Source organism: Scomber scombrus, chromosome 13 (genome assembly GCF_963691925.1).
Source record: "Scomber scombrus chromosome 13, fScoSco1.1, whole genome shotgun sequence".
Lineage (NCBI taxonomy): Eukaryota > Metazoa > Chordata > Actinopteri > Scombriformes > Scombridae > Scomber > Scomber scombrus.
Genome location: NC_084982.1, coordinates 19,622,485 through 19,650,247, shown reverse-complemented (window position 1 = coordinate 19,650,247; position 27,763 = coordinate 19,622,485). Strand labels below are relative to the sequence as shown.

General features: G+C 40.0%; 1 protein-coding gene across 2 annotated transcripts; it reads right to left on the bottom strand.

Moving 5' to 3' along the window:
* Positions 1 to 122: 122 nt before the first annotated feature.
* ranbp2 (RAN binding protein 2) lies at positions 123 to 27,763 on the bottom strand. Of its 2 annotated transcripts, XM_062432279.1 has the most exons (30): positions 27,630 to 27,763; positions 25,170 to 25,237; positions 24,973 to 25,084; positions 22,973 to 23,125; positions 22,462 to 22,692; positions 22,170 to 22,312; positions 21,565 to 21,760; positions 20,758 to 20,898; positions 20,327 to 20,486; positions 19,760 to 19,941; positions 19,296 to 19,495; positions 18,639 to 18,762; positions 17,724 to 17,885; positions 17,201 to 17,338; positions 16,681 to 16,812; positions 16,305 to 16,532; positions 15,954 to 16,037; positions 15,092 to 15,233; positions 14,870 to 14,964; positions 10,286 to 14,774; positions 9,696 to 9,794; positions 7,691 to 7,852; positions 6,717 to 6,803; positions 6,344 to 6,519; positions 5,749 to 6,004; positions 4,709 to 4,798; positions 4,453 to 4,601; positions 3,463 to 3,736; positions 1,938 to 2,293; positions 123 to 1,283 (listed from the first exon to the last, which is right to left on the bottom strand). In XM_062432279.1, the coding sequence occupies exons 1-30, from the start codon at positions 27,699 to 27,701 to the stop codon at positions 978 to 980; spliced, it is 9,207 nt and encodes a 3,068-aa protein (XP_062288263.1). In that variant the 5' UTR covers positions 27,702 to 27,763; the 3' UTR covers positions 123 to 977. The 2 variants fall into 2 exon arrangements, with proteins under 2 accessions (XP_062288263.1, XP_062288262.1); XM_062432278.1 differs by lacking the exon at positions 9,696 to 9,794 and having other exon boundaries at positions 7,691 to 7,858.

Here is a 27,763-nt window from a genome sequence, read left to right as displayed (position 1 = left end):
TGTCTGAACTGCAAATCAATAACAAAACTGACTGTGCATGTTTCTATTATAGTCTGACGTACTAAGCAAAGATAAACATTAAACATTCAAATAACCTCTCAATCTTCAGCCATCCATTAATTGTAAAGCAACTTTATTTGTCCTTTATCAGCATATTATTTTGGTACAACACGCACCATTTCAACTTCAATTGTGATAATCTCAAACTATAATGGATCGTCTATGTAAAACCTGAAACAGATTAATGTCGTCACCATCAACCCACCCTGCATCCACTGAGCAACACAGTGAGATGACTTAAGTGTACGTGGGAAAAGTTTGAAGTCCAATTATCTGCACATTGTGAAATTCATTTACACACACACACACAAAAAATAATCAGTGGGGGACACCTACAGTAAAAAGTACACAGAGGCAGCATTTGGAGAGAAGGCAGGAGCACAGTTACAAAACAATAGTGCTTTCAATTAACCTCTTTTTTTCCCCCATTACAATTTAAGACTTCCTCAAGGAAAGGGAAAAACAATCCCCGAGTGGAGCAGATGAAAAGGACAAGCACGTTCAAACTGAGCACATGCAACACAAAAGAACAAAAAACAGACATTAAAAAAAGTAGTCCATGTACAATTATACAGACAAAATAAACTTATGAGTATTTATTGACAATGATTTAGATACAAGTGCAACAGAGCAAACGTAAACTAGGTTTGCTCCAAATGCCTCCTCCCACATGTTTCCCATTTGAGACTACAAATTAGGATAGAGGAATAATTTCTCATCCCAGGCTACTGGAGTCAGGTGTCTGTGATGGAGGGTCTTGACCAGCAGTCCGATGATCAGTGTTAAATTCTCAGATGCCTAATGACTATGGATTCAGCTTCAGCAGGAGGGGATGCACTGCACAAGGAACACCTCATTATCCAAAGTCTTTTACCTTATGACCTAAACCAAGCTGTGAATCTTTACATTTCAATAGTCTAGAGCTGTCCGCAGTCTGTGATGACAAGCTTCTTCGAGGGTGGGCCTCCCTTCGTGCCCAGCGCTCCCATCTGCTGTACCACATCCATGCCTTCCCGCACCCAGCCGAAAGCCACGTGTTTGAAGTCCAGGTGTTCAGCCTTCTTCAGGGTAATGAAGAACTGCGAGTTGTTGGTGTCACGCCCTCGGTTGGCCATGGACAGTATGCCCGGGCCTGTGTGCCGAACGTCGAAGTTCTCATCTTCAAACTGGCTGCCGTAGATGGACTTGCCTCCTGTGCCGTCGCTTTTGGTAATGTCACCACCCTACAGGACCGAAGGGGAAGTTGTCAGTGGCGTTATACGCATTTTCTTTCTTTTGTTTCATTTGTAATAGGGGCAGTTCATTAATGCAGGGTGGTTCCAATTCATTTTAAGCCTTTAAATGCATTAATATGTAGTTCCAACTCCACTTCCTGGGTGGTACTTAATTGTGTCTTGGGTACATTAAACAATACACCCCCCACCAACGCAGCCCATTGCATTGTTTTAACGCAGGGCTGATTTGGGTGTGAAAGTAGCTTTAAGCTGAATGCTTAACAGGTCAGCAAAACTACCCCTGAACCAGATTAGACTCTGGCATCCCTTCTTCTACTGTTGTCCAGTTTGATCCCCAGTTTGGCTGTCAGATCCACACTGCATTAGGATTTTTATTACTGAGCCATGATTAGAATGTAAACTTTTATTTCTACCTGACTGAACAGGTTCAACCTTTTTTCCTTCTGTACTTGACTTTTTGTGATCAGTGTAGAAAAAGTACCGTAGACAAAAAAGCTCTAAAGTTATAAACACAAACATACATGAACAAGTGAGAGAGACTAGTTTTTTAGCACCGAGCAACACTATAGTTAACAAGAAATGAAGCTCACATGTGTAACTTTTTAATTATTAGTGTAAGTGAAGTCTTAACAGTCTCCTCACCTGACACATAAAGTCTGGTATGACCCTGTGGAAGATGGAGTTCCGCAGCCCGAAGCCTTTCTCTCCAGTGCAGAGAACCTTGAAGTTCTCTGCTGTCTTGGGAACAATATGGGAGAAAAGCTCAATGGTGATGGTGCCTAGTGGCTCTGCGTCTGCTGTCACTGTGAGGAACACCTTTGGGTTAGAGTCTCTGGAGTGTTCTTGAATTTTAGACATCTGCGGTGAAAAGACACTCGAGGGATCGTCACTACTTTGGCCCATGCGGCTCTGACACTCGCAGAAAATCTTCTTGAAGGATTCGGCTATCTCAGGGGTTTTGAACTTTGCTGCCAGTTGCTCCACTGCGCCATCCCCATCTGGGAAACGGAGAAAGACGAGACCATCAGCAAAAGGACGGCTTAAAAAGCATCAACACATGTTAGCACAAAATCATGTATTTTGGCATAAATAGCTAACAGGCTGAAAAGTAACTAAAAATGACATTAGAGGAACTGACATAATTTCAGTCATACCGATATGTTTGGTAAATTCAATCCTTCATAACCAAATGTGTCTAGTGAAGCCAAAATGACTACAAAAAGGGAAATGCAACTAGAGGCGGATGTAGAAAAACATTTTGTCAGTCATATGGTGGCACTTTAACTTTATTTTGGCCTGTTGAATGACATACATACACAAATACAACTGGAAAACAGCAGCTACTTTAGGAGTGTGTGATGTGAGTGTGTGGGAGAGAAAAAGATGGCAGGTGAGCTGGATGTCAGTGCACAGTCAGGTTAGCAGTAAACTGTAAATTCAACAGTAAATGTTCAGTATAAGCAAAGGTTTGTCAGAAAATAAATGCCTCGGCTCTTCATTAATTAAGTTGCTTTCACTAGTTTTATTTTTATTTTGAATATGATGATGGGGTTAACCCTGACGTGATCTGCAATTTAGCCATAAATCTACAAAACGGTCTCTCTTCGCTTCCTGACCAAAATCTGAAGGCTGCAGCTTATTTCATGTTGTTCATGAAAATATTCAAATCTGTTTATTATTACTTATTTTGACATTTTCAAACTACATCCTGTTTAACTTTGAATTTTCTGTTTTCAGCAAATAGCCTGATGTATTAATAACATATTTGATTAATTGTTACTGAGGTAAATGTGACAATTAATTGTGATATTGATTTCAGTTGATATCGCCGAGCCCTACTAGCTGATGTTCTCCTTCAAAAAGATATGTTGAATCCACAGAAAATCCATTCCTGCTTTTGTAACATTTATGCAACACAGTATTCAATTAAGTATTCATAAAGGTAAGTTATTTAAAAAAAAATGCAGTTATGCTTATCTTTAATTATAACAATTTGAATCACTATTTTAGACACAAATTTAGGATTGCATCTCTCTGACAACAACTGGTGCTCTGAACATGGAAATCAAAGCTGTGTAGTAACAAAAAGATGCTTCTACATCGATAGCAAGCTAATTACCATTAGACTGAAACTGAGAGCAGACAAATACACTGCGTGACAACGTACCTGAGTAGTCGGTGGCTGTCCAGAGCAGTGAGTTAGCTGAGGCATTCAGGGGTTTGAGTTCCATCGCCTCTGAGATCGTGTGGTTAGCACAAACTCTCAGCACCTGCTCTCTTCTCATCAGGATTCGGTAGAAATGTTTAGCTGGGTGGAAGAGGATCTTGAGGTCACCGATGCCACGCTCCTTCCACTGGCCAAGGTCCCGGTCCCATCGGTACAGCTTGGCACGCTCCTTGAACAGGATTTCCTCATCTTCCTCTCCAGACTTTGTCTCCACCTGAGAGAATTCAAATGCACAAAGATGAGGAGTGATCCTTTGCGCCTCATTCACTAAACTGTTCTGTGGGTCTTTTCACCCCTTATTGTACCATGGTGGCATTTTTCAATCTACAAAAAAATATATTGAGATAATTTATCCAAACACACAAAAGATAAATCTAGATAATAGAAAAAAAAAAAAAAAAAAAGAAGATGGCGAAGAAGCCACAAGGTTATACAACTCCCTTCAATTTAAAGAGAAAAAATAGATAGATATTTGGCAACATTTGCGAAGCAGATGAGTTTTAAATCTTACACAGAGGAATTTCTTTTATTTGGCTTGATGACGATCTGTAGTTGTTCGAAACGTCTCAAATAAAAGGTAAAGAGAGCTCTGATTGAGTATGTGGGTACTCCTTGTATCGTAGTTGTTTTCTGTGTGTGCAGCACCTATCTCTCTGACGCCTGTGGTCTTATTTCATTTTCAGCACACTTCTAACATGTCATCAAGGTTTAAAAAAATAAAAATAAAATAAAAATTTTGCAACACTTTTGTCTTAAAAAGGGACCAAAACGTTGGAGCACAGCTTGATATTTGCCAATTGTCTGTCAGCTCTAAGCATAATCACACATGTAGAAAATCAAACACAGCACCTTCCAAAAGCATGGTTTCCAAAAAAGCCAATGAATCATAGACAGTTTGATCTGTATGATAACCCTGTGTGAATGACGTACCTCTGGCAGTGACACTATTGGCTCAAAGTGAATGTCTGGATTATTAGAACCTTCTTCTTCATCGCTCCCCTCTACATCTCCGTCGTTTTTGGGTGCTGCAGGACCTGCAAATACTGTAGCTCCTGCGTTTGCCCAGGAGAAGTTGGAGTCTACACAAGAAGGATAACAGTAGATATGAATTAAAAAAGTAATTTTGTCATGTTTGAGAGACAGTTGTCAAAAAGAGAAAAGAAATGAAGCCAGTGCTGAAACCTACCATTTGCTCCAAATGCAAATCCTTCTGTTTTAGTGGCCAAGTCAGCAAAAGAAAAGCCTCCCAATGAGTTGAAACCGAAGCCAGAGGAATCTGTGGTGGGAGAAAGAAAGTTCATCATCATCAAATAATAAAAGTCAATTTTGTCTTTAATCTCATTTTTATAAACAGGATTCCAGCACACAACAGGTTGGATACAACAACATGAACACTGTACGATAAAAACCTGGAGGAACAGACACAATGTAATGCTTTAGATTAAGCTTTTTGTAATTGCCTTTTGGTTAGCTTGTCCACCTACTGGGTTCATAGAAACATCTAAATGAGAATGAAACCAGCCCTCAATCATACTTACTAGTGTTTAATCATATTTCATAAATCACAGACACTAAAGCATCACTAAGGTTCATTTTAAAATAGTGGAGCCAATTTGAAGCACATGTGTAAGTCTGGTTGTGGCACATTCAAGACTGGTAATGTGAAACCTATACAACAGATGAGATGAATTTAAGCAGTGTTGTAAAAATGTAACCTAAGAGACATTAAAGTAGAATATTTACACCTTCTTCAAATAAAATGAAAAGTAGTCCAAGTAACGTTGGCTTTCAAACAGACACCTGTCCCTAAATCAACTGTGGGAAAGGTTGAATTAGTTGCATCACCCTACAAACTTTGCATTTTTGACAGTATGACATCAAACTTATCAGAGCTAGTTAATTATAATGTTAATTTTCCATGTGTTTCCTGGTCACAGTGTAGCATTCATGCAAAATTACTATAATAAGCAGGAGAACAGACCGAAACCCCACTCTCTTACCTTGGCAAGGTAAATAAATGATTGTACTGTTTCGTAACCCACAGAGGTACATTTATCAGCTAGTGCTGTCCTGAAGATGGTGGTAAACTTTTAATCATAAAGCTGGCAAGAACTTTTGAACAGAAGGGCTGCATCTAACCTCTGAAGTACCAGCACTGACCCACACACATCAGGTAGACTGTCAGTGGTCGTAATTCTGCAGTAAAGAACAGGAAATGGTCTATACCTTGACTTGTTGTCGTAGCAGTTGTAGCTGCGGAAGTTTCTGTGTTAGAGTCTGGCTCTTGGCTCTTCTTAGTTGACAGGTCAATGGGAGAGCTGCTTCTCGGAGCTTCGCTCTGCGTGTCTGCTGGCTGGTCGGAGGTCTGGTCCTCTGGTGTAGACATGCTGACTGCAGCCTCCGCGCTGCTAGATGATGGGTCTGATGTTGTCTCTTCTGCAGGACTGCTGGAGACCATGTCAGGTTTGTTGAACTCGGCCTCCTGAAACAATTCATGAATTAAATCCATAATTGATAATCGGTAGTTGCAGCCCTGAACACAAGGAATGCTTTTTTTTGTTTTGTTTTAGTGACTTGCTTAAATGCACTGAAAGAGGGATTCATCTTCACTCAGCTCCATTATATTTACATAAAGAACTGTCTGGTCAGTGCAAAAATCTGATGTTTTGCAAATAAGTAATTTGCACAAATGTTAGTAAGGTTGCAGGATCGCTTTCTATTATAGATTTAAATTATTACAGGATTAAATTAATTGCCTAATTCAAACAGGAATCTGCAAGAGTTATTTTAAAGTGTTGTGTCTCTTTACTAATCTGATTACCAGGTCTTGTTGTGCCTTTCGTACTTCTGTCTCAAAGTCTTCAGACTTGTCGTGATCCGGGTCACTGTCTGTGGTGCTCAGGCCACAGAAGAAGGTGGGTGGAAGCTGGAGGCTTTTGGCCTTCTCTTCCTCCTCTGGTGTCGGTTTCTTTTCCCAGACCACCTGGCAGTCTGACTCTAAATGGAGTACACACAAAAATGACTGGTAGGTGAGGTGAGCACAACTTTTGATAAAGTCCACATACTTTTGGTACTGTCGTGTACTGTCTACAGCGTTGTCAGTGAAATTAATCTAAGCAAAATGGCAACTGACTAGTGATAAAAGTCAGGTTGAGGTATTTAACATAATGTGTGACAGGACATGACATACTTACCATCGCCACATGCTCCTGCCTTTCTCTCTGGAGGATCGGGGTAGAGCTTTCCATTCAAGGCTTTCACTGCTGACTCATAGTCCTCATCTGATTCAAATTCAACACAGATTCAACATGTCACTTAAATTAAATTTCTTCTTGCACAAATAAGCTGTGTTTGTTCCTGTTTCCACTGCAGCCTGACTGAAAACAGATCTTTGACAATTACCAGTGAGTATCAATGTAAGACAATGTTCTATTTGTCTGCATTTCTGAATGAAGTATTCAAATTCGCTCCATAACGGCCAGTTTTACAGAGATCCACAAATTTTGTTCACTGTGAGACTAAGGTCGACACTGATACTTTTTTGTTACCTCATGTTTAAAAGAAATTCAATTTCATTGAATTATACATTTAATAGTATTGAAAGTACACAAGCTGTAAAAAACAAAAACTAAACATAAACAAAAACAAAAACCCAAAAATATCTACAATCAGATTTTCAACCCAAGGCTGCACAGATGAAACAGAGAATAAAATGAACTGGCCCTCAACTTGTGGCTGTTACAGCACTCTCTCCAGCATAAACCCACCATGTGATTAGTGGGTCATATGGCGCTAACTCTAGCAAGCTTGCCATGGCAAATTTCATTAAAAAAACAAACAAACATCCTATTGTATGTGCCTAGGGCTTTCTTTTCTTTTTGTCATAGTATCAAAAGAAGTATTGAGTATTGTTTTTTTAGTACTAGTATTGTATCAAAGTTTAAAATTCTGGTATTGTGACAATCTTGGGTGAGACTCAATAGTAACTCCATATGCAAATGGCCCAAGGGACTTTTTCTTAAATGTGTTAAATATTGATTAACTCTGATTTTTTTTTAACATGTCTGTTACCAGTGTCCATGTTATCTCAAATAAAATGTTTTTCTTCTTTTCTAATGAAACCTCACTAACAAGCACACTGTTAAGAACTGTTTTACTTAGATCTCACCATCAGTTTGATCGTCGCTGGTGTAGCCTGGTTCATTCTGGTAGCAGAAGAAGGTGAGAGGCAGCAGGAGTTTCCTGGCTAAAGCAGCCTGTTCAGCGGTGGGTTCCCTGACGTACACAATCTCCACCTCATCATCATCTTCATCATCAGACCTAGCACTGGCTTGGCCTACAACAGACACATTAAAGTAGCACAACACAGTCAGAGGGCCACAAAACTGTTTAGAAAAAGGCACATATTAAGCTGTTTTATTCCTTTTATTACCACAGGTGTTAGTTCCACACGCAAAAAAACATGCACAGCAAAAACGAATGGCATGCATTCGATTTACCGATGTGTGAGACAAGTTAAGAGAACATTTATGTATGCATGTCTCTGTGTTTTCATTTTTATTTGAAAGACACCACTTACTGTTGGAAACACGGCCCTGTAACACTGAATAGCATACATACCTGAGCTTTAACTCGAATTAGCCTTTGCTGAGGTGCACATCACTGGCAGAAGCCAGACTAGACAGGGAATTGCATTTCATGCTGTTGCTACACATCCTGCACTAAAAATGGCGTGTGTGACGTTTGCATAGTGCATTCCTCTCGGAGGGAACGCTCTCTGTGGAATCTTCTCAGCTCACCTTTCATAAGACGGAGAGCATTCACTAACGTGCTTTCTGTAGCTGTGCAACACTTGTTTTATTCTGTCTCCATAGATTATTTAAAGTTTTAAAATGATATCTTCTCTACCTCATCCCCATGCTCATTCCAATTTCTCTTTTTTTTGTGCATGTAGCATTTCTAGTTCATACACTGTAAACATTTAACCCCTTTGATCTTCTGATGATGATGCCATCTAGATTAAAGACTCAGACGACAGAACAAATGTCCAATTAAACATAACTGGACTTTTGGTGTTTGTTAGGAGTGGGAAATGCTGTTTGGAAAAAAATAAGTTTGTGTTTTCACTATAACTTTTAATTTAGACATGAAATCTGTGAACCACAATATAAACACACTCATGATGTAATTATAGGCAAAGATGATTAATTATACTAATAATATGATGCAGTATCATCAAAAGGACTTGTTAAGATGCTACTTAAAGGCCCAACTTTTAACTTGTCTGCATTAAAATATCTAAAAAAGACTTATGTTATATAATTGTGTTGTATTGTGTACTTACATTATAAAATCCATGCAATAACAGTAAAATCTCAGTTATATTATCATTTGACACCAATATTACTTTTTGTACAGTGTTACCATTTTTTTACTACTACGTTTTGTTTGTTTTATTGTTTGTGTACTTACTTATTATGTATTGTTCTTTATTCTTTCTATTGATGCTCTTCTATTATTGCTATCCACTTGCTGTTGCAATAATGTACATTTCCCTAGTATGGGACTAAAGGAATGTCTCTAATCTTATTATCCCAAATGTTAAACCCCACTGAAATCCATCATTTTAATAAAAGTAACAATTTGTTTCATTTGCTTCATATCTACCTAGTGTGTTCATTAGCATTGTGAGCAGAAGCTGTCATTAATAAAAATTTTAAAAACCACATTTTTCAGATACAATTTTTAGTTAATGGTTATTTTTAACTATACATTTCAAACGGATGAAGGATTTTAGTCATCAGTAAAGTGGCTCCCAGTAAAAACACTGAAGGAAATCAAACTGGGAGAAACTGACTGTAATGACAGCAATGGTGGTTGTTAAACAATGAAGACAACTCCTCCCTACAATCCCACTCTACTTCACGACATCGTCAAACTCCTTTTGTTATTGTTTTGATTGAGAGAGCGGCGGAATATGACATATTGTGCATTTAAGTATGATTATAATTGCAACAAATCTTTGTACAGTAAAAACTGCACCTCCACACACACACACACATATACACAGGACATGCAACACATTAGCTTCACTGTTTTTCCACTCCGTGCATCCAGGTTATTTCTGTCTAATAGTAAGGGCCAGCCAGGTGACAGCTGAGAAGTGTTAACACACACTGCAGTGATTAGAGTACCTGGGGATTCAAATTGGGTGGTTGATGTGCTGGTCCAAAAGGCCATTGGGTTATCTTTGAAAAGCCTAAAATCCAGGCCTAAAGGATGATGGGTTGTTGGGTGAAGAGAAACTAATTGTGAGGCTGGTATCATAATCAGAAAACAAGGCCAAAATTGTTAAAATGAAAATATGAATCAATTATCAAAATGTTTTGCAAATAATGTTACCAGACAAGCTCTGAGAGTATGTAACCTGTGTGTAGCATGTTCATTAAAACCTACTGAAGATAATTTATTGTATAAATGTAGTTAAAGTTACATAATAGCTTAGGTATACTGAAATAACATATATGAAGTGGCTGCATGGGGAGAAGATGGAAAATAAGTGATTTTAAAACCTAAATGTCCAAAAACTATCCTAGAAGAACTTGAAAGGTACTGGCTGGGTCAACTAAAAAGATGATGGAGCAATGAGATGCAGATGGAACAAGACAATGGAGTAAAAATCAAATAAACAAAAACAGTCATGATACCCATTCAAGAAACAGAAAATCAAACAAATATTCGGTAAAAATTAAGAGATTTTTACCTTTCTCTGGGATTTTGAATGCAGGTTGTGCAGGTGGAGCCTTGGCAGGATGTCCAGAATCTTTGGGCTTCAAACCGCATTCACCGTCGTCAGAGTGAGATTTTGGACTGCCAAAAATCTTCTGAAGGCTTTGAGTCCCAAACACAAATTTAGGGGGCGACACCACTCCCTTGGAGGGGTTGCCTGGACTCTGAGACCCAGCTGTGCATGGTTGACTGTCGGTGGAAAGCTCTGTACGTTCCTTTGTGGTCTCTTCCAGAACAGTAATGGCTGCTTTCCCACACACAGGTGTAGCATCCTTTTCTGATGTTGTGGGTTCACTGTCTTGAGGTGTGGCGACTCTGGAAGTCACGGGGGTCATAAGTTCCCCCTTTTCTTGTGCAACCTTGGCCTCTTCAAAGACCTGTTTAAATGCGTTTGCAGTCTCCAGCAGTTTGAATCTCACAGCCAGTTGCTCAATATTACTTTCCCCGGCTTCAGCAAAGTCCAAGGCACTCCAGACCCAGGCCTTCTCAGCGCCCTTCATGGGTTCCAGCTTCATGGCAGCTGTGATCCAGTGGTTGGCACAGATCTTGAGTACCTGGTCCCTCCTCATTATCAACCTCACTCGTTTGGTCTTATAATTCTGCAAGATCTTGAGGTCTCCAATTCCCCTCTCCTTCCACTGACTCAGTCCCTTGTCGTAGCGATACAGTTTGGCCCTGTGACTGAAGACTATTAGTTCCTCTTCTTCCCCTGTGGAAATATCCACCAAATCAGGCAAGGGGACCACAGGTTCAAAGTACTGGCCATCTCTCTCCTCATCCTGGGTTACATCCTGCTCATCATCAGTGCCCACTGAGGCTCTGCTCTGGTTTAGCTTAGCAGGAGATTTGGAGGGGCTAATGCCAGGCTGGAAGCTGAAGTTGAACCCAGCAGTGGATTCTCCAAACCGGAAAAGGTTCTTTCTCAGGGGACTGCTTGCGAGAGGAGAGGCATAGACTGATGAGTCAGTAGTAGTATCTAACGCTTCATCTCTAAGGTCATAGTTGTCCCACTCTAGGGTGGGGCCAGTGGTTTCACCGTGAGACTTCATTACAAGGCTTGAAGGCTCTTCCTGGCTTTCGTCATCTTTGATCTTTGTTTTCTCATCTGTCAGGAAGAATTTTAGGTCTTTCAAACCGGATTTCATTTCCTCCGCTTTTTGAATGAGATGTGCTGTTCTACCTGTGTCAACAAGCTTGTGCGGGGTTTGTAGAGGGATGTCTAAGAGAAGTCTTTGACACTCTTCAAACTTTTCTTTAAATTCCTCAGCGAGCTCTGGGGTTTTAAATTTGGCAGCCAACTGCTCTGGTTTAGCATCCCCGTCAGAGAAGTCATTGGCCATCCAAATCCACGCCCTGTCTGAGCCTGCCAGAGGCTTAAGATTCATGGTGGTGTTGATCCAGTGGTTGGCACAAACCTTCAGAACTTGCTCTCTTCTCATCAGCACCCTTAGCCTGCCATTACTGGTGTTTTTTAGGAATTTAAGGACTCCTACACCACGCTCTTTCCACTGACTCGTGTTAGAGTCAAATCTGAACAATTTGAGACGCTGAGAGTATAGAACCACCTCATCTTCCTCCCCTGTGACCAGGTCCACCTTGTCAGGCATCTGGACCACTGGTTCAAACTGGATATCATCATTTTCTTCTGTTTTATACATGCCATCTTCCTCCAGATCATGTGTGGCATCTGTCTTGGTGGGGGTTGCCGGGAAGGCCGAGAACAACTGCTCACCAGCCCCAGAGAAACCTTGGAAATCTGGGTCTTTCTGGCCAAACTTGAAGTCTTCTCCAGTGGTTTGTGCCAGGTCTGCAAAACTGAACGTATCGGTTTTTCCAGCAATTAATGGATTTGGATCTTTCCCTGTTTGATCTACTAAGGGTGTACATACATCTTCTTTCTCCTTGTGTTTGTCAGCTATGCTTTTAAGAAAACTAGAAGCTGACACTGTTGGGGCCGTTTCATTATCAGTTGAGGAAGTTTCTTTTGTAGCTTCCTGAATGCCAAACTTAAAGCCACCAGATGGAATGGGCATTGAGAAAGAGAAGCCCGAAGAACTTGTGGTACTAGATCCAGATTGAGGAACCTCAAACTTGAAAGAAGCAGCCGAGCTGGTATCTTTGTTTTGACCAAACTGAAAAGTGCTACTTGTTCCAAAAGTGCTACTTGTTCCAAAAGGCATTGTAAATCCAGTTCCAGCAGGCTGGCTTGATGAACTCTTGTCTCCAAAGGTAAACTTAAAGTTGGAAGCTGAGGGTGCAGCACTGGTAACGCTTTTAGCATTGGGATTTGGTGTCTGACAAGCAGCACACTTATTGGCAGAGGCATCATTTCTCACCAGACACATGTCACAGTCCCATTCTCCATCCTTCTTGGCAAACATTTCTTCTAAAGGACGACAGGTGTGGCAAGAAACACATTCAGTAGCTGATGCATCATTTCTGACCAGGCAGGAATTACAGTCCCACTGCCCATCCTTCTTTGCAAGTTCTGCTCCAAATCCTGGCATAACTAATGCTGTTGACAGGGAGGATGCAACTGGAGTATCCTCTTTTGATTTAGCAGTAGGGTTGGGAGTGTTACAGGCAACACATTTGTCAGTCGATGCTTCATTTCTTACTTCGCATATGTCACAGTCCCACTGCCCTGGCTTCTTGCTAAACTGGGCAGCAAACCCAATGTCAACAACGTCTGAGGGTTTAACTACAGGTGCTGTTGCAGCTGGTGCCACTTGTTCTGTGGCAGTTTTTTTAGGTGACACTTTCAGAGCTTTACAAGAAACACAACTGTCTGCAGAGGCCTCATTTGCTACAGAACATGTGCCACAATCCCACTGCCCTGGCTTCTTGCCAAACTGAACCCCAAAGCCAGAACCAAATGCACTGGTTACTGTGTCAGCAGGTTTTGAGGTGCCTGTGCCAAATGTAAATGCAGAGGGTACGGAAGCTCCAAAACCACCAAACCCAGTAAATGGAGAGCCAGAACTAGTGGGCTTTGATGAGTCAGTTCCAAACTTGAAAGTAAAGGGACTGGCTTTGGTTTCATTTGCAGCCTGAATGTCTGGCTTTGATGAAGATGAACAATTCGGATTGGCAATTTGACAAGCAGCACACTTCATATCCTGGGGTTTATTTCTTACACAGCACACATCACAGTCCCATTCCCCTTCTTTAAGTGCAAACTGTGCTGCCAATGTTGACGGTGGATTGGAAGCTGGTAAGCTCTCTTTCTTCTCCTGTTGATCTTGCTTTTCTGATGATCTTAACACAATTTTCTGAGCTTCCTCAAACTTGGCCTTGAAAAGAGATGCCTCATCTACGGTTTTGAAGCGGATGGCTAGCTGCTCAGGCTTGGGCTCTTCGTCTGCATAATCAATGGCATTCCAGACCCAGGATTTGTCCGAGCCAGCATTCGGTTTCAGTAACATATCAGTATTGATGTAATGATTGGCACAGATCTTAAGGACCTGTTCCCTCCTCATTAAGAGGCGAACCTTTCCTTTAGTGCTGTGTTTTAGGATTTTAATGTTTCCAATGCCCCGCTCCTTCCACTCTTTTGAATCTGTGTCAAATCGATACAGCTTTGCCCTACTGCAAAACATCTCCTCCTCTTCTTCCTCACCCGTTTTCACATCTACTTTGTCTGGAAGGGGTACAATGGGTTCAAAGTGAGGACCATCCTCATCTTCATCAGCATGTGTGCTGTCATTGTCGCTGTCCGCTGCCCTTTCCTCTTCTGCTGCAGACGTGGGCAGACCGAACACTGGCTTGGTATCCCCAAATTTAAATGGCTGGTCCACGTTTCCAAACACACTTCCAGTATTTGTACTCTGTGCTGCATCAGCAAAGGAGAAGCCATTAGAATTTGTATTGCCAAAGGTGAAGATGCCTGTTTGGCTGGGGGGCTGCTCTTGACCTGTGGGCTTCTCTGGAACAGTATCTGTTTTAGTGGGAATGTCTGACGTAAGAAGACCAAGCAAACTTTCACTATGCTTGGCCTGAGAAGCAGGGAAAGTGAAATCTCCATCGTTGGATTTAAAGTTGGAGTTAAATTTAAACGCAGCTGAAGGTGTTGACTGGGCAACTGCGCTTGCTCCAAAACTAGGCACTTTGGGAACCTCAGCAGGTGCCTGCTGGCTGAAGGAGAGCTTCCCAAAATTCATAGGCTTCCCCACAATGCTCTTTTGTGGCTGAACAGGGACTACAGACGGTTTGGTGAAGTAACCAGGTTCAGGTAAGGGAGGGTTTGTTGTTTGTTGGGGTACACTCTGGCCGTAATATTCTTCACTATATGGCGATAGAAGGTTAGTGGCTGGTGATTCAAATCGAAGAGGGGCACCAAAGACCTGTTCTTGAGGAGGGTAAATGCAGGCTGGGGCTGTCTGCAGTGGAGGTGTATGTGTGGGCTGCTGGTAGGCATACATATGCTGCTGAGGTGGCATACGGTTCATACCATACATTGGACCCTGTGTAAAACAAAAATCAAATCAAATCAAACATAATTTAACATACCCTGAAAAAGTTACTTACTGTAAACTTTATTAAACAGTGACATAATTACCTTGGTGGGGGTTACATTTGCTGCTGTGCGCAGGAGATACTGTGAGTTATATGCCGGAGATTGATTGTAGTACACAGAAGGGCCTGTGGTGGCAACTTAAAAATACAGATGTAAAGATTTTGTTAATTTTATATACTATTTACACTGTTCATCAAAGCATTGACATAACATAATATGGAACTATACATTAAGACATGCTTATGTTCTATGCAGTATACTGACCTGTTAGGGGGGCCCCATGGTAGGACTGGACTGGGGTGAAAGGCTCCTGTAGGCCCTCAGCTCCATAACTCTCTCCATACATCTTGTGATGAGGAGAGCTTACACTCCCTGAAGAGTTGTGTCTCAGATCATGAACCTCATTCTGCAAAACAAGTAGCTTAATGAGAATTGACCAGAACATTAAACCTACACTAAAAGTAACACACAATGGTGATTAAGCCATTTAATGTAGAATACCAACAGTATGTACCGTGCCATGTTTAAAACCATAAAACTGCCAAATGGTGGTTCAAACTAAGACAGGCAGGACGTTTTATCACATTTTACAAAGCAGCATATTTTTTCTGATGTGCTGCCGTTTTACTTCATGTGGCTAAAAACTCAACATAAGCTCTATTCTGTTCTCATTCATTTACATTTTTTTTTTTTTTTTATAAATGTGGCAGGTGCAATCCAAGCCACAGATCAAAGAGATCATTGAAAATGAAACCACCTGACATAAATATGAAGCAACACATTAGGCATAGTAAATTTGGAAGAGCTAGGTCTTTAATCAAATTTGAAGACATATGTATTCTGCTGATCCAATCACATTTGATAACTCATGCCACTACCAAGAGACCACACAGGAGATGAGTTTGGATTGAGAGTTATTCGCAGTGATGGCAGGACTTGTCAATGTTTCTTTGCAGATTATAATAAACAAGAAAGTGCACATTTACCATTAATGAGGAGAATGTGCTAAGGGGAGGTAGAGTGGAAGTGACTGGAGAAAAGATTTTCATTGGATTCTTTAAATAATTTCTTACAGGTGGAATTTGTGTGAAATTAAATGAAAATGTGCTTAGTCCCTTATCCTAACCTTGAGAGCTTCAACTTGCTGACACAGCATCTGGAGGAGACTTTTCTGGTCCTCCACCCAATGAGGTGGGGTCTTCGGAGAAATCTATACAACAAGAAAAATAATAATTAATAATTATGTAAGTACACACACACACACACACACACACACACACACACACACACACACACACACACACACACACACACACACACACACACACACACACACACACACACACACACACACACACACACACACACACACACACACACACACACACACACACACACACACACACACACACACACACACACACACACACACACACACACACACACACCTAAATGATAAAAAATAACCTGAACCTACCAGGTGTCTTTTGGAAGGAGAGACAATGCTTTTATTTGGGGAGGGAGTGGCAAATTTGACGTGGGATATGGTGGCACTGGTTTCTAAGGGATGAGCAGGGGTGGAATGGGCTGGTCCTCTTCCAACCTTGTCCTCCTCCTCTCCTTCATCCATGTCCTCCCCATTCTCCCCCAGCTGTTGGTTCACATCATTCAGGAGGTCATAAACTTCCTCCATGGACACAGGCAACTGGGGACACAAAATGTAGAGAACAGTTTTATTTCAATATAATTCCAACATTTAATAGTAGTTTAAGGATACTAAGATACCCCATGTACACCATATTTCATCAAACATGCTTTTGTTTTAAAAGTTCAGCCACAAAAAATGGATTTACCTTGTCAAAGTCATCTACATTGGCATTGTAGATCTTGGCCAAGTAGGTCCTGAACTTCCTCAGGAAGGTGATGCACTTGTCTTGTGTCTCCTCAACCCCATTGCTGGCCTCCTCTGACAGCCGCTGGTAGATCTGCCAAAGAAACAGCACATGATAGAAAACAAATACAAAGACAAGCAAGCACAGGCTTCAGAAAGACTAACATTAAGCATCCATATGTGGGATGCTAATGTGAATTTTGTGTATGTGTGGTGTCAGAATTGGTGCCGATAGAGCTCCAAAGATCTATATAAAAAAGATTGTCTATTGGCCACAATCTTGTAAAATGTTTATCTATTCTAATTGAAATATACATTAATCATTATTGGCAATGAACTATAACTGTAAGATGAACCTGAAACTAGTTCTTTATCTGTAAAGAAAATACATCTTTGGTACACATCTATCAAAAGGCATGATTATAAATAGACAGCCATTGTTTAAGTCAGAAGGTAAAAAAGCATCCCAGTAAATTACTTACCTGAGCCAGATGCCAGGCGGACGACATGTTATTGATGATTTCCAAGGCAGCGATGGCCTCCTCTGTCTTGCCTTCAATGTCAAGGAGAACTGCATATGTGATTTGGGCTTCCTCTTCATATCCCTTCACAGATGAGATCTGAGCAGGGACACGGACATGTACACAGAAATACACATTAATTGTAAGCCATGATCCAACTTAGATCTGTCAAAATATTAGAACAGGTGAATACATATTTGCTGTAATGGCCCCAGTAGGAATCAAACGGGTTCTCCTAGGCTTTACAATGCTCTATCATCTTACCTACAGAACTACTCACTGCTTGAAAATGTGGACAATTCTGTCTGGGCCATTAACAACTACTTAAATTCTTAACTAAAATCATCATATTCATAAACCATCTACAACCTACAACCTACAGTGATATGGGCGATAACTGTAAACACAGAAGGATAAAACTAATCAATGGCTGCATACTACTACTAGATTTACAAGAAAATTAAATCATGACAGCATTGCTAACCTGAGTATCTTTGGAGCGAAAGTGTATGAAGAGTGGTTCCAGGGGTTCAGGTATACTGTGTCTGTTTTTGATCCTGTCCAACAGTGGAAGGACGACTTTCCAGTAGTGGACACTGCGGCTGATGTACTCCTTCTGGTCATAGTATGATTTCAGTCCATCAACCTGGGTTGTAAAATATACAAAACACAGATGGATATCAAGGAAAGAAGATGAGCCTGTCACATGAGCTAAAAGCAGAGCTGACACACAGTACACTTTTGACAAAAGTCTTCAGTTGTTACACATGGTACTATTGAAACAAACTGACACTGTCAGAGAAGCACAAGCATGTGTGATGCACATGTGGTTGTCCAAACAAGCACGTGTGCATCGCATTTAACAGTTGTAAAGTGAGTGACAGAAAGGAGCAGGTGTATGGGCAAGCAAGTGCAATTTATCTGGCAGTGCTGCATGTGCACGACTACTACCCACGTAACAGACCGCTTTTTTAGCTGACTACCGTCTCACTTTAATTGAATGTATGGCTTTTAAAAACTTTAACTTTAAGAGTACAGAGAAGGAGGAGGAGAAGGCCATGGCCAAGGGGTTAAAACACTGCAGCTTCCCCTGTTCAAGTCCATCTGGGGACCTTTGTTGTGTGTTGTTACTCATCTCCTTCATTTCCTGCAATCTTTCTACTAGCTATATCTAATACAGGCATAAAATACCAATAAATAAATAATTAGCAACACAAATGACTCTGAAGAGATTTTTAAAGCAATTTATTTATCCGGTATATCTAAATCAGAAATTTCCTGCAGCTTTGTCTGCATGTCAAGCAACCCCACATATGAGGTCATGACCTTAAGATCACCTTTGTATTTCTTTCTGAGCTTGCAGAGAATAGTGTGTGTGTTTTTTTGTGTGTGTACGTACCGTCTGGCTGAGACATTGAGCCCAGTGAATAGCCAGTGCTGGTTGGAGCCCATGTTTTTCTCCGGCCCTCAGAGTTTTCAGTCCATGTTGCACAATCATTCGCAATTTTGCTGACATGCCAGGACTACAATGAGACACACGACAAACTCACTGAGTATTACACACACAACAGTTACGCTTGTTTTGGTCTATTCATGTCAATAACGTGAGGACAAACGGTGAAGCAGGCAGACTGGCAAGCATCCAGCTGTGGAAACTTTATGTTTGTGCCCACACCTGCTCACCTGAGCTGTCCTTAAATGACTAAACAGGAGTTTCAATGTGAGTTTTCAGATCAGGGTTCCTCAATGACTACGTTTAGATGCACACTTATATTCAACTATTATTCTTAATATGACAATAATCTGAATTGGTTACAACATATCCCATTTGGATACTTCAAATTAGGGCTTCTTTCAAATGTAGCATTTTTCAATTAAGACAGGTGGGATATGCTGGTCCACTTTTCCACATTAGCCACGTAAACAGCTTAGTAGGAATATTGCCTTTTTCGAAAAAAAACAAAACAAACAAACAGTATTTTGTGCATGTAAACATATTCTAGACAGTCTCCTGAGTGTCGTATTCTGTCTAGATCCCTTCGGTTCAGATACTCACGCAGCTTGTTTGTGAATGAGGCTGTAGATGGCATCCCACCACTCCCTCTGTCTGTCAGTGGTCAGGAGGCGAAGAAGAGGAAGGGGGAGGCAGCGTGGCTCGTAGAGCTGCTGTTGCTGCTGCTGGTTCACTGCACTGCTGATCTTTGCCGTCTCCTGAAGCTGACAATGGCTACAGAACACCACACCATATATAAACACCTGGATGGAGGAAACAAGAAGAGAGACAGAGGTTGTAACATTTTCAAAGAAATGCAGATCCACAAAAAAAAAAGAAAAAGAAAAATTCAGAACCATTAAGATTAATGAGTTGCAAGAGTGTGTCAAAGTTACGCTTTTCTTTATATACAGACTATGGGTTAGTTTAATATGGGTAAATTGCGAAACATTATCTGGAGACTTCTCTTTTCTCTCCATCCTCTTTTTATACGGACCCAACATAACAACCCACACATTGGCACCCACCTCCAAGTCCAGCACGCAGATGGACTCTGGTGCATTTGTGTCCAGTTTGGAGGTTTCCAGGGTAAGCCTCGGAAAGAGCTGCTGCAGCCAATCCCGCAGTTCTGGTCTCTGGCCCAGAAGGGTCCACTGCAACCCCAACCAGCTCAAATGTTGCAAGTCACCAGCGTGCAGCAGGATGGAGCCTACAGAGAAGGCACCAAGTGATTACAATATATGGGTGCTTATAATGTGCTTGTTACAAAACGTGATTTATTTTTGTTTAGGAAGTCTGTTTCTTTGATTTTACTAGTTTGTATTTGTTTCCTTCCTAGATAGATTTGTTTAATTGATGTTTGCTCACTCTGAAGTTAAATCAAGTCTAGTGTTAATTAACTTTTCAAAAACTAAATAAAATGTTTTGCAAATTTACAATAATAAGTTAAAATAAACTTGTCAGTCTAATAATTTTGTCTTCATTGTCCCCTGTACATTTTTGCATTTTCAAGATTAATACTATCATTTATCACATCAGAGTCATCCACAAAATATAATTATCACTTATAATGATCAGCCTTTCTAGTTTCGTACCAGCATCCCACCCAGCTATCTGAGAGATCTGTGGAGTCATTGCCTTAATGGAATGAATGTCATCATTGGCAATAAAGGAAGATGCAGAAGAGGCCTGCTGTCCAAAGAGGAGTTCAAACAGAGAGTCCTGACCGCAACGGTTCCCAAACGCCTCCACCACCTGTGTCCATAAACACACAGAAAATACAATTATATCAGTTTATAAAATTTAAAATAATTAAACATCTGTTAATTGGTGCTGCCAACATGTGATGGATGCGATGCAGAAAATTTATGTTAGCCAGACAAAGGAAAAGTGAAGATATTTTCAGCTGTTGCAGAAAATCTCAGCTCCACGTGTCATATTTAATGAATCAAATCTCTTCATCACACAGACATCACTCCAAGTGCTATAAACTTTAATCAAACTGATACAGAATGCACGGACAGACCTCTCCGATCAAGGTGGACGGGTCAGTGCTCAGATTGAGCAGCATGTGGCCGGCCTGACTCAGTCGGTCGTTTGCCAGCAGCTCCAGAAGCTGAGGCGCTGACTGGTCTCTTTTGGTCACTTTACTCTTTGGTCTGGGGACCTGGTCGAAGGAAAAACAAAACAAACTTTAACCAGAAACTCATCTAAGTTCAAATGTTCCTGGCCATGGCTCCCTAATTCAATCGGTGTATGGAAACTTAGTAAATTAAACTATTATGAAAGTAAAACTTTCAAGCCTAAAAACTAAAATAAATTTTAAAAAACAGTAAAGTGAGAAGTTCAGCTTTCTTATGTGTATCAAGTCAAGTCAAGTCAAACTTTATTTATAAAGCACATTTAAAAACAACCTCAGTTGAACCAAAGTGCTGTACAGTTGTTAAAATACAATATAATCACACACAAATATAATAATAAATAAAATCAGTATCAATGCCATAGAATTGCCTGTTACTGAGCAAGTGAGTAAACACAGTAAGGTGACACTTTCCACTTGTTGATACTCATTTGGATGTGTTTGGTAGGAAAACACACAACATGAGCCATGAGATTTCTCCTGTATGTACAACTTAAATTAACCGTAGCAGACACAATGTAAAGTACCATAAAAACTGTCTATCTTAGCAGTAATACATCAAGGCTACAAACATAACAACCTTTAAACTGTTAGAATAAATAAATCACAAATGAATCATGAAATGAGGGACTAATATATTTATTATATATTATAATAGGACTGGACATGTAGTGGTTATATTTGTGTTGGTACCTGGTATGCCAGCAGATAGCACAGAGCAGCCAGGTCAATGACGGCCCTCCACGTCTTTTGCTGATCCTGAGCCAGCTTCAGGACTAATGTGGCAACATGCAAATAGAGGTGACCTCGCATCTCCACAAACACCTCACAAAGATAGTCTGTGTGGCGGCCCGCAATGCTACTCAGCGTCTGCATAGCTTGGTCAAAACTAAACAAATAAACACAAACACGCACATTAATTTGTATAAAATGCAAAAACATGGGTGTTGTAGGGCTGAGAGGATCAGCTGATTCTTTGAGTGATAGAAAATTGGAACTATTTCGATAATCCATTAATCATTTTTCAAACAATGTTTCTCTATTTCTGTCACTATAGACCAAATAACTAATTGACTAATGAAGAAAATAAACTGCAGATTCATTAATTATGAAAATAATTATTAGTTACAGACCTAGAATGATGCAAGTCTTCTACAGGCATAGACATAGTACAGTACCAGGAAGTGTGATAACAACATGAAAATATAAACAAATTTAGTCTTGAGTAGAATTGAGGATTGCATTTGGTTTCAGAGTTGCATGTTGTCCATAGAGGATGTTTGTAGACAAACACTTACTCTCTGAGGGCATCAATGCTGGGCTGCACACTGCTCCCAGACAGTGTGATTCTCAGCAGGCTGCAGTGAGCCAATAGCAGCTCTCTCTGGAGACAGCGACACATCTTCTCATCACTGGCGATGCTGGGCTGAGCCAGATACTCCTGAAACAAAAGGTCATGCATTTATTAGAATTAATTTAAATTTAAAACACAGATTTTAACAAAATACAAAACATACACCATGCAAGTTTTTATAAATGCACACTACTCCTGTTGCACATTACTACTTCTACATCAAAGTCCATGCTGACCTGTAGTGTGTGCACCACCACGGTGTACCAGTCCAGGCTGTGGCGAAGCATGCCCCTTCTCTCAACAGACAGGCAATGCTTGACGGCCTCATCCAGCCGACCGTCCTGACAGAACAGCTGAACCAGCTTCACGTTGACATGTGTGTCAGCTGGCCGCGCTGCCAGCTCGGCCTGGAGGAGGTCAGAGAGTTGGTTCCAACCCTGCTGACCTTGACGATTCAACAGACGCTCCTGCATAGAGGGGAACAGGTAAACCAAAAAGAGTCAGTATGGGATACTTTAAACCTTTAATTGATATGCACCTCCTTCCTGGATTGTATCTAGATATGAAAAGTCCTGTTCATAAATAGTTATAACATAAAATGAAGACAGAAAGGGGAAGATAGTAGGCTGAGAACTAAGCAGTAGTTTTTAAATTATGAAGGTAAAGAGTGATATGAGATGACTTCAAGAGACCGACAGAGAGTCACACAGACTTTTTACTGGACATTCAGAAGAAAAGGAGCCTCACCTTCAGGTTAAAGACTGCAGGGTTTCCCGGCAGCAGCTTGGCAGCCTTCTCCACCCAGAAGTCTGCCTTGCTGTCACATTCCTCCTTGTTGACCAGTAACTCTGCCACCTTCAGCACCAGGTCTTTCTGGGCCGGGTTCAAGTCCACCGATCGCTACATACAGACAAAAAGTGCAGACATACTGGCGTCAGTTTTTACAGAAGCTTGCAGACATCAGATCTGTCCAAAAAGGGAAAAACTTGGTCAAAAAACAATAAGTGATATGCGAGAGAGGCGGGAAAGAAATATTATTTAGTTTATTTAATTCATATCTCGATGAAGTCACATATGAGAGGAGGCGGGAGCAGTCAAAGGAATTACTGAATAAATAAGATGAATCGAGCGTTCAAAAATCACATTTGTAGCAATGTTAATACAACTGACTTCAATGGGATTTCATCATTATTTATTTCTTTGCTTATGAATTTGGTAATGTGTACTATGTGCTCTATGTAATGTTTACTCTCCCTGCTGCATGCTGTAAAACAACTTAATCATATTATAATCATATAATATAATGAAATTGTTAACAAGGCAAACAATTTAAAAGGACATTTAATGGATCATCTACTGGATATCGAACCAAGTTTGAAATGTTCCACATTGTGCTTAAATTAACCATAAATTGACTACACAGAATACTTAGGTTAATAGGAGAGGACAGAGTACACAGTTCATGTAGACTGCTTTTAAAGAACTTACTCATCAATGAATTAAGCTACATTCAGAGTGTATGAGAGTAAGTTCCACTCCCTGTGCAGGTATTAACTCCATCATCAAATACCTGTTTGTCTGGATCAACAGATAATTGCAGTGTATTCAAAACAGATACCTTGGGTGCTGTTTAAATTGCCCAACAACAAACTTGAAGTGGCAGGTATGATGAATGTTCAGCAACACAAACTGTAAGTCACACTCCTATAAATCAGCTGTGCCACTATCACAATAGTATAGACAACCTGTCATATAAACAGGTTTGTGAAGCTGATATGATCACATTAATCCACCATTTCACTAATAATTCAAATGTATCTAATGTTCTTAATGGTCAAATTATATATTAAACTGTGATTCAGCAGCATTTGCACCATAATACTTTCCAAGAATAAAAAGCAAGAACTGACTTTGCGCCGCCTCATCTGAATGAATCTCGCACCTGAGTTTGCGGCCTTAATGTAACTTTTACGTTGTGTGGCTAGTGTGTAGACTGTGTGTGTAAATGAATTGATTTGACATTTCTCATTGACATGTTCATATTTCTAAAGCATAATGTTTGCACCTCATCTCATTTTTAGATCCTTTGTGTTGGATAGAGCTCGACCGATATATCGGTCAGCCGATATTCTCGGCCGATATTGGACGCAATATCCCGATATACTGGTATTGGTGAATATGTTGTCTGATATGTTCCGATATTTAAAATAAATTATAATATATATAAGTTATATAGACAGCAAGTGTTTGATAACTAGATTTTAGGGAACATTACAAAAAAAACGTGTGAAAATGTATATATTCTGTACATATAACATTATCAGCCAATGTATCAATATCGGAATGTTTTTGCTCCCCAATATCGGTATCGGCATCGGTCCCTAAAATCCAGTATTGGTCGGGCCCTAGTGTTGGAGTCCAGCACCAAGACAACCAAAAACTGAGTCACTATAGTATAAATGTAGAGATTTTTGAAGTGAAAGAAAACTGAGAAAACACTTATGATACAATGCCTGGGCATTAATTAAGGCTATCCTCATCCTGATTTGACCACTTTCAATAAAATGGAAAATTGACTGCATTTTTTAAACCTGAATGCCTTTCATACACAGGTCTGACCATCAGGAATAATTTGGGGTCACTTGCATACATGGACAAGAGAAACCAGACACTAAAAATACAAAAGGACAGCCACACCATGTCAGGAAGAATATCTTTGTTTTGCACTTTTTTCATATTCCTTTTACCTTGTAACATCCTACTGCCTTGTTGATTTCTCTTTCTCTCTCGAAGAGCTGTCCGAGGAACTTGTGTGCTTTGGGATCCCTCTCCTGGACTTTGAGATACTCTGATACATGTCTAGGAGCATAAAAAAGAAGAAGAGTAGTGTTAATATAATTTCTCATAACATTCAGTCAACCACAGGAAAAGGTCATGTGCTTACCTTTTTGCAAGTTCATACTCTTTTGCTTCAAAGTAGAGTTTTGCAAATAAAAATCCTTTGACTGGCTTCTGTGGAGAAGAAAAAAACATTGATACTGAAAATTAGTGAATTTTAAATCATATTCATTTCAGACTGGCTGTGTTCACTATTACAGTTAATTGGCCTAAGAGGGATGAACTCCACCTCTGCCCTGATGTTGGTCTCTAATTGGAGCAGAACACACTGATGTGACTTTCTTAAAGTTATATAGACAGCATTTGATTATTTTTCTTAATTCAAATTTTAATATATATATATATATATATATATGAATTAATTAATATTGGTATTGGAGCACTCCTCAGCAGTCAGTGATTATTGTACAACTACAACTCAGTGTGATGAATACTACATTTAAAGACGGAGCCCACGAGCATCTCAAAGACCACTTCGGTGCAGCTGAAAGGACTCATGTCCACTAGACCAAGATCAGTGCTGTCTGGAAGAGGTTTAATAACAACATGGACACCTGTTTGTTCAGGTTCAGAGATGCTGTGAACTGGAATAAGTTACTTTTGGACATTAAAACAATAAGATAGCAGTAATTTCAATATATGAATTACATATTATCTGGAATTGTCAATTTATCATCCAAGGTAACTAAATGTTATTCAAGATGATGCAGATACTTTTTTTGTGGTATGATGCCACCTACACACCTGGACTCCTACATCTACACGTTAACATGCAGCTGCCTTTGTATCTGTATGTGATCCATTACCCTCCTTCAGAAAAAGTCAACTAAATTTGTATGAAATTATTATTCAGACTATATCTGCTCTTCTTCTTGTCAGTACCATAAAAGTTTGGACTCATAAAATGTTTAATGCAACAGGTGACGTACAAACGAAGCAACTCAAATTAATACCATCAGATTTTTGAATGAAGTTTTGGAAGTGTGTAAACGACTGTCAAGCATTTTGTTCCAGATGTGTTAAAAAGGATAGGTTCACAATATTTAAAGTCTGTATTAAAACAACCTTCAGGTGTTAATATGTACATAACAGAGGTTTCCCACATTGTAATCACTCCTCCTGTTCATAATGGCTTTTAAAAGGTCCCCTTCTGATGCACCTCTCAATGTAAGAATTGGTGTACACATAGATTTTCTGCAAAACTACAATTAAAAGTTGATGTGAAGCTTATATGAGGCTTCATCAATCTGACTTAATCATATTAAGTGGATATCTGCCACATTTACATTTACTTTTTTAGCTTCAACTTCCCTCTTTGTGTTTCCCTAAGTACAATAACAAATAAAGGACTTTACTGGCACTATAAATCACAACCACAAACATCTTTATTGGCCAAGTATGTTCACAATTTTAAGGACTTTGACTCCTGGTTAGTGGCTGTCAATGTGCTTACATATAAAAAAACATAATCTCCAGAAAAGACTTAAAGAAAAGTGTGAAACGTTGAAAGATATCAAATTTATGTGACTAATTTGGACAGCTGGAGCTTTATAGTAGCTTCAGATAAACTTTTAAATACATTTAGCACAGAAAGACGGATTTGACCCCAATTACTTTAACTATAAGAGCATTATGAAGGGATCTTCTAACCTTAATGGTGTGTATGAACCAGAAGGGATGATTACAGCACAGGGTTCCCATACATTTTTATCAATTATTTTTCAAAACTTTTCTATTTCTACTTAATTATTCCATAATATTTTACCCCATTTCTAAGATTTAATTTAAGTAGTTTAACAAAGGTAGGCAGGGAGATTTTGCAATTACATCCAGAGGAAGCGTTTGGTCCCAGATAGAAATTGATGATTTGTATATTCATATTAAATGAATCTACTGATTTTTGACATGGTAAACGTGGGCGAGTCCAAGTTCATGCAGCCTGTCTTATATGCATTATCTTTGATATCAGATCGGGAAATCCCTAATTCCAAACTTTTCCAAAACATTCACCTAATTACAAACCATTTCCAGGCCTGGAAAACAGTTTTTCTAATTTCTTAACTTTTCCAGGAATTTCATGACCGTGGTAATCCTGTTAGCAACAAAACCATGCTTCAGTGTTAATTTGGACTCTTGTTATTTTTTTCAGAAAGAGTTGTAAAATTGTGAACTCGTCCTTTGAAATCGTTAGGAGTAGTCATGAGCTGTGTGTGTGTGTGTGTGGTAGCTAAGTTGACTAGCTTGGCTGAAACAAGCCCATGCCGCGCGTTTTCAGACATGACGAGGCGTCATCGTGTCTGTTAGCGCCGCTTAGCCTTTGGATACAAACCCTTCCGGCCATTGACAGATATCACACTTAACATAACACTAACCCAGTTAAATCTGTTCACATAAAGCTGCCTTTAATGCACGTTTTTGTGGTGGTGCCCGGGCCTGTGTCCTCACGCCGGGTTGGCTGTGAAATGATGGCAACGGGACGCTAGCGTTAGCCGCCGGTTGAACTTACCTCTTTGAGGGAGGGAGAGGAGCTCTGTACGGAGGAAACGTACCGGTCCACTTCTGTCTTACTCCGCCGCATTGCTCCCAGATAACAATAATAATAAAAAAACAAACTACTAACGCGGTCAAATGTGGTACATA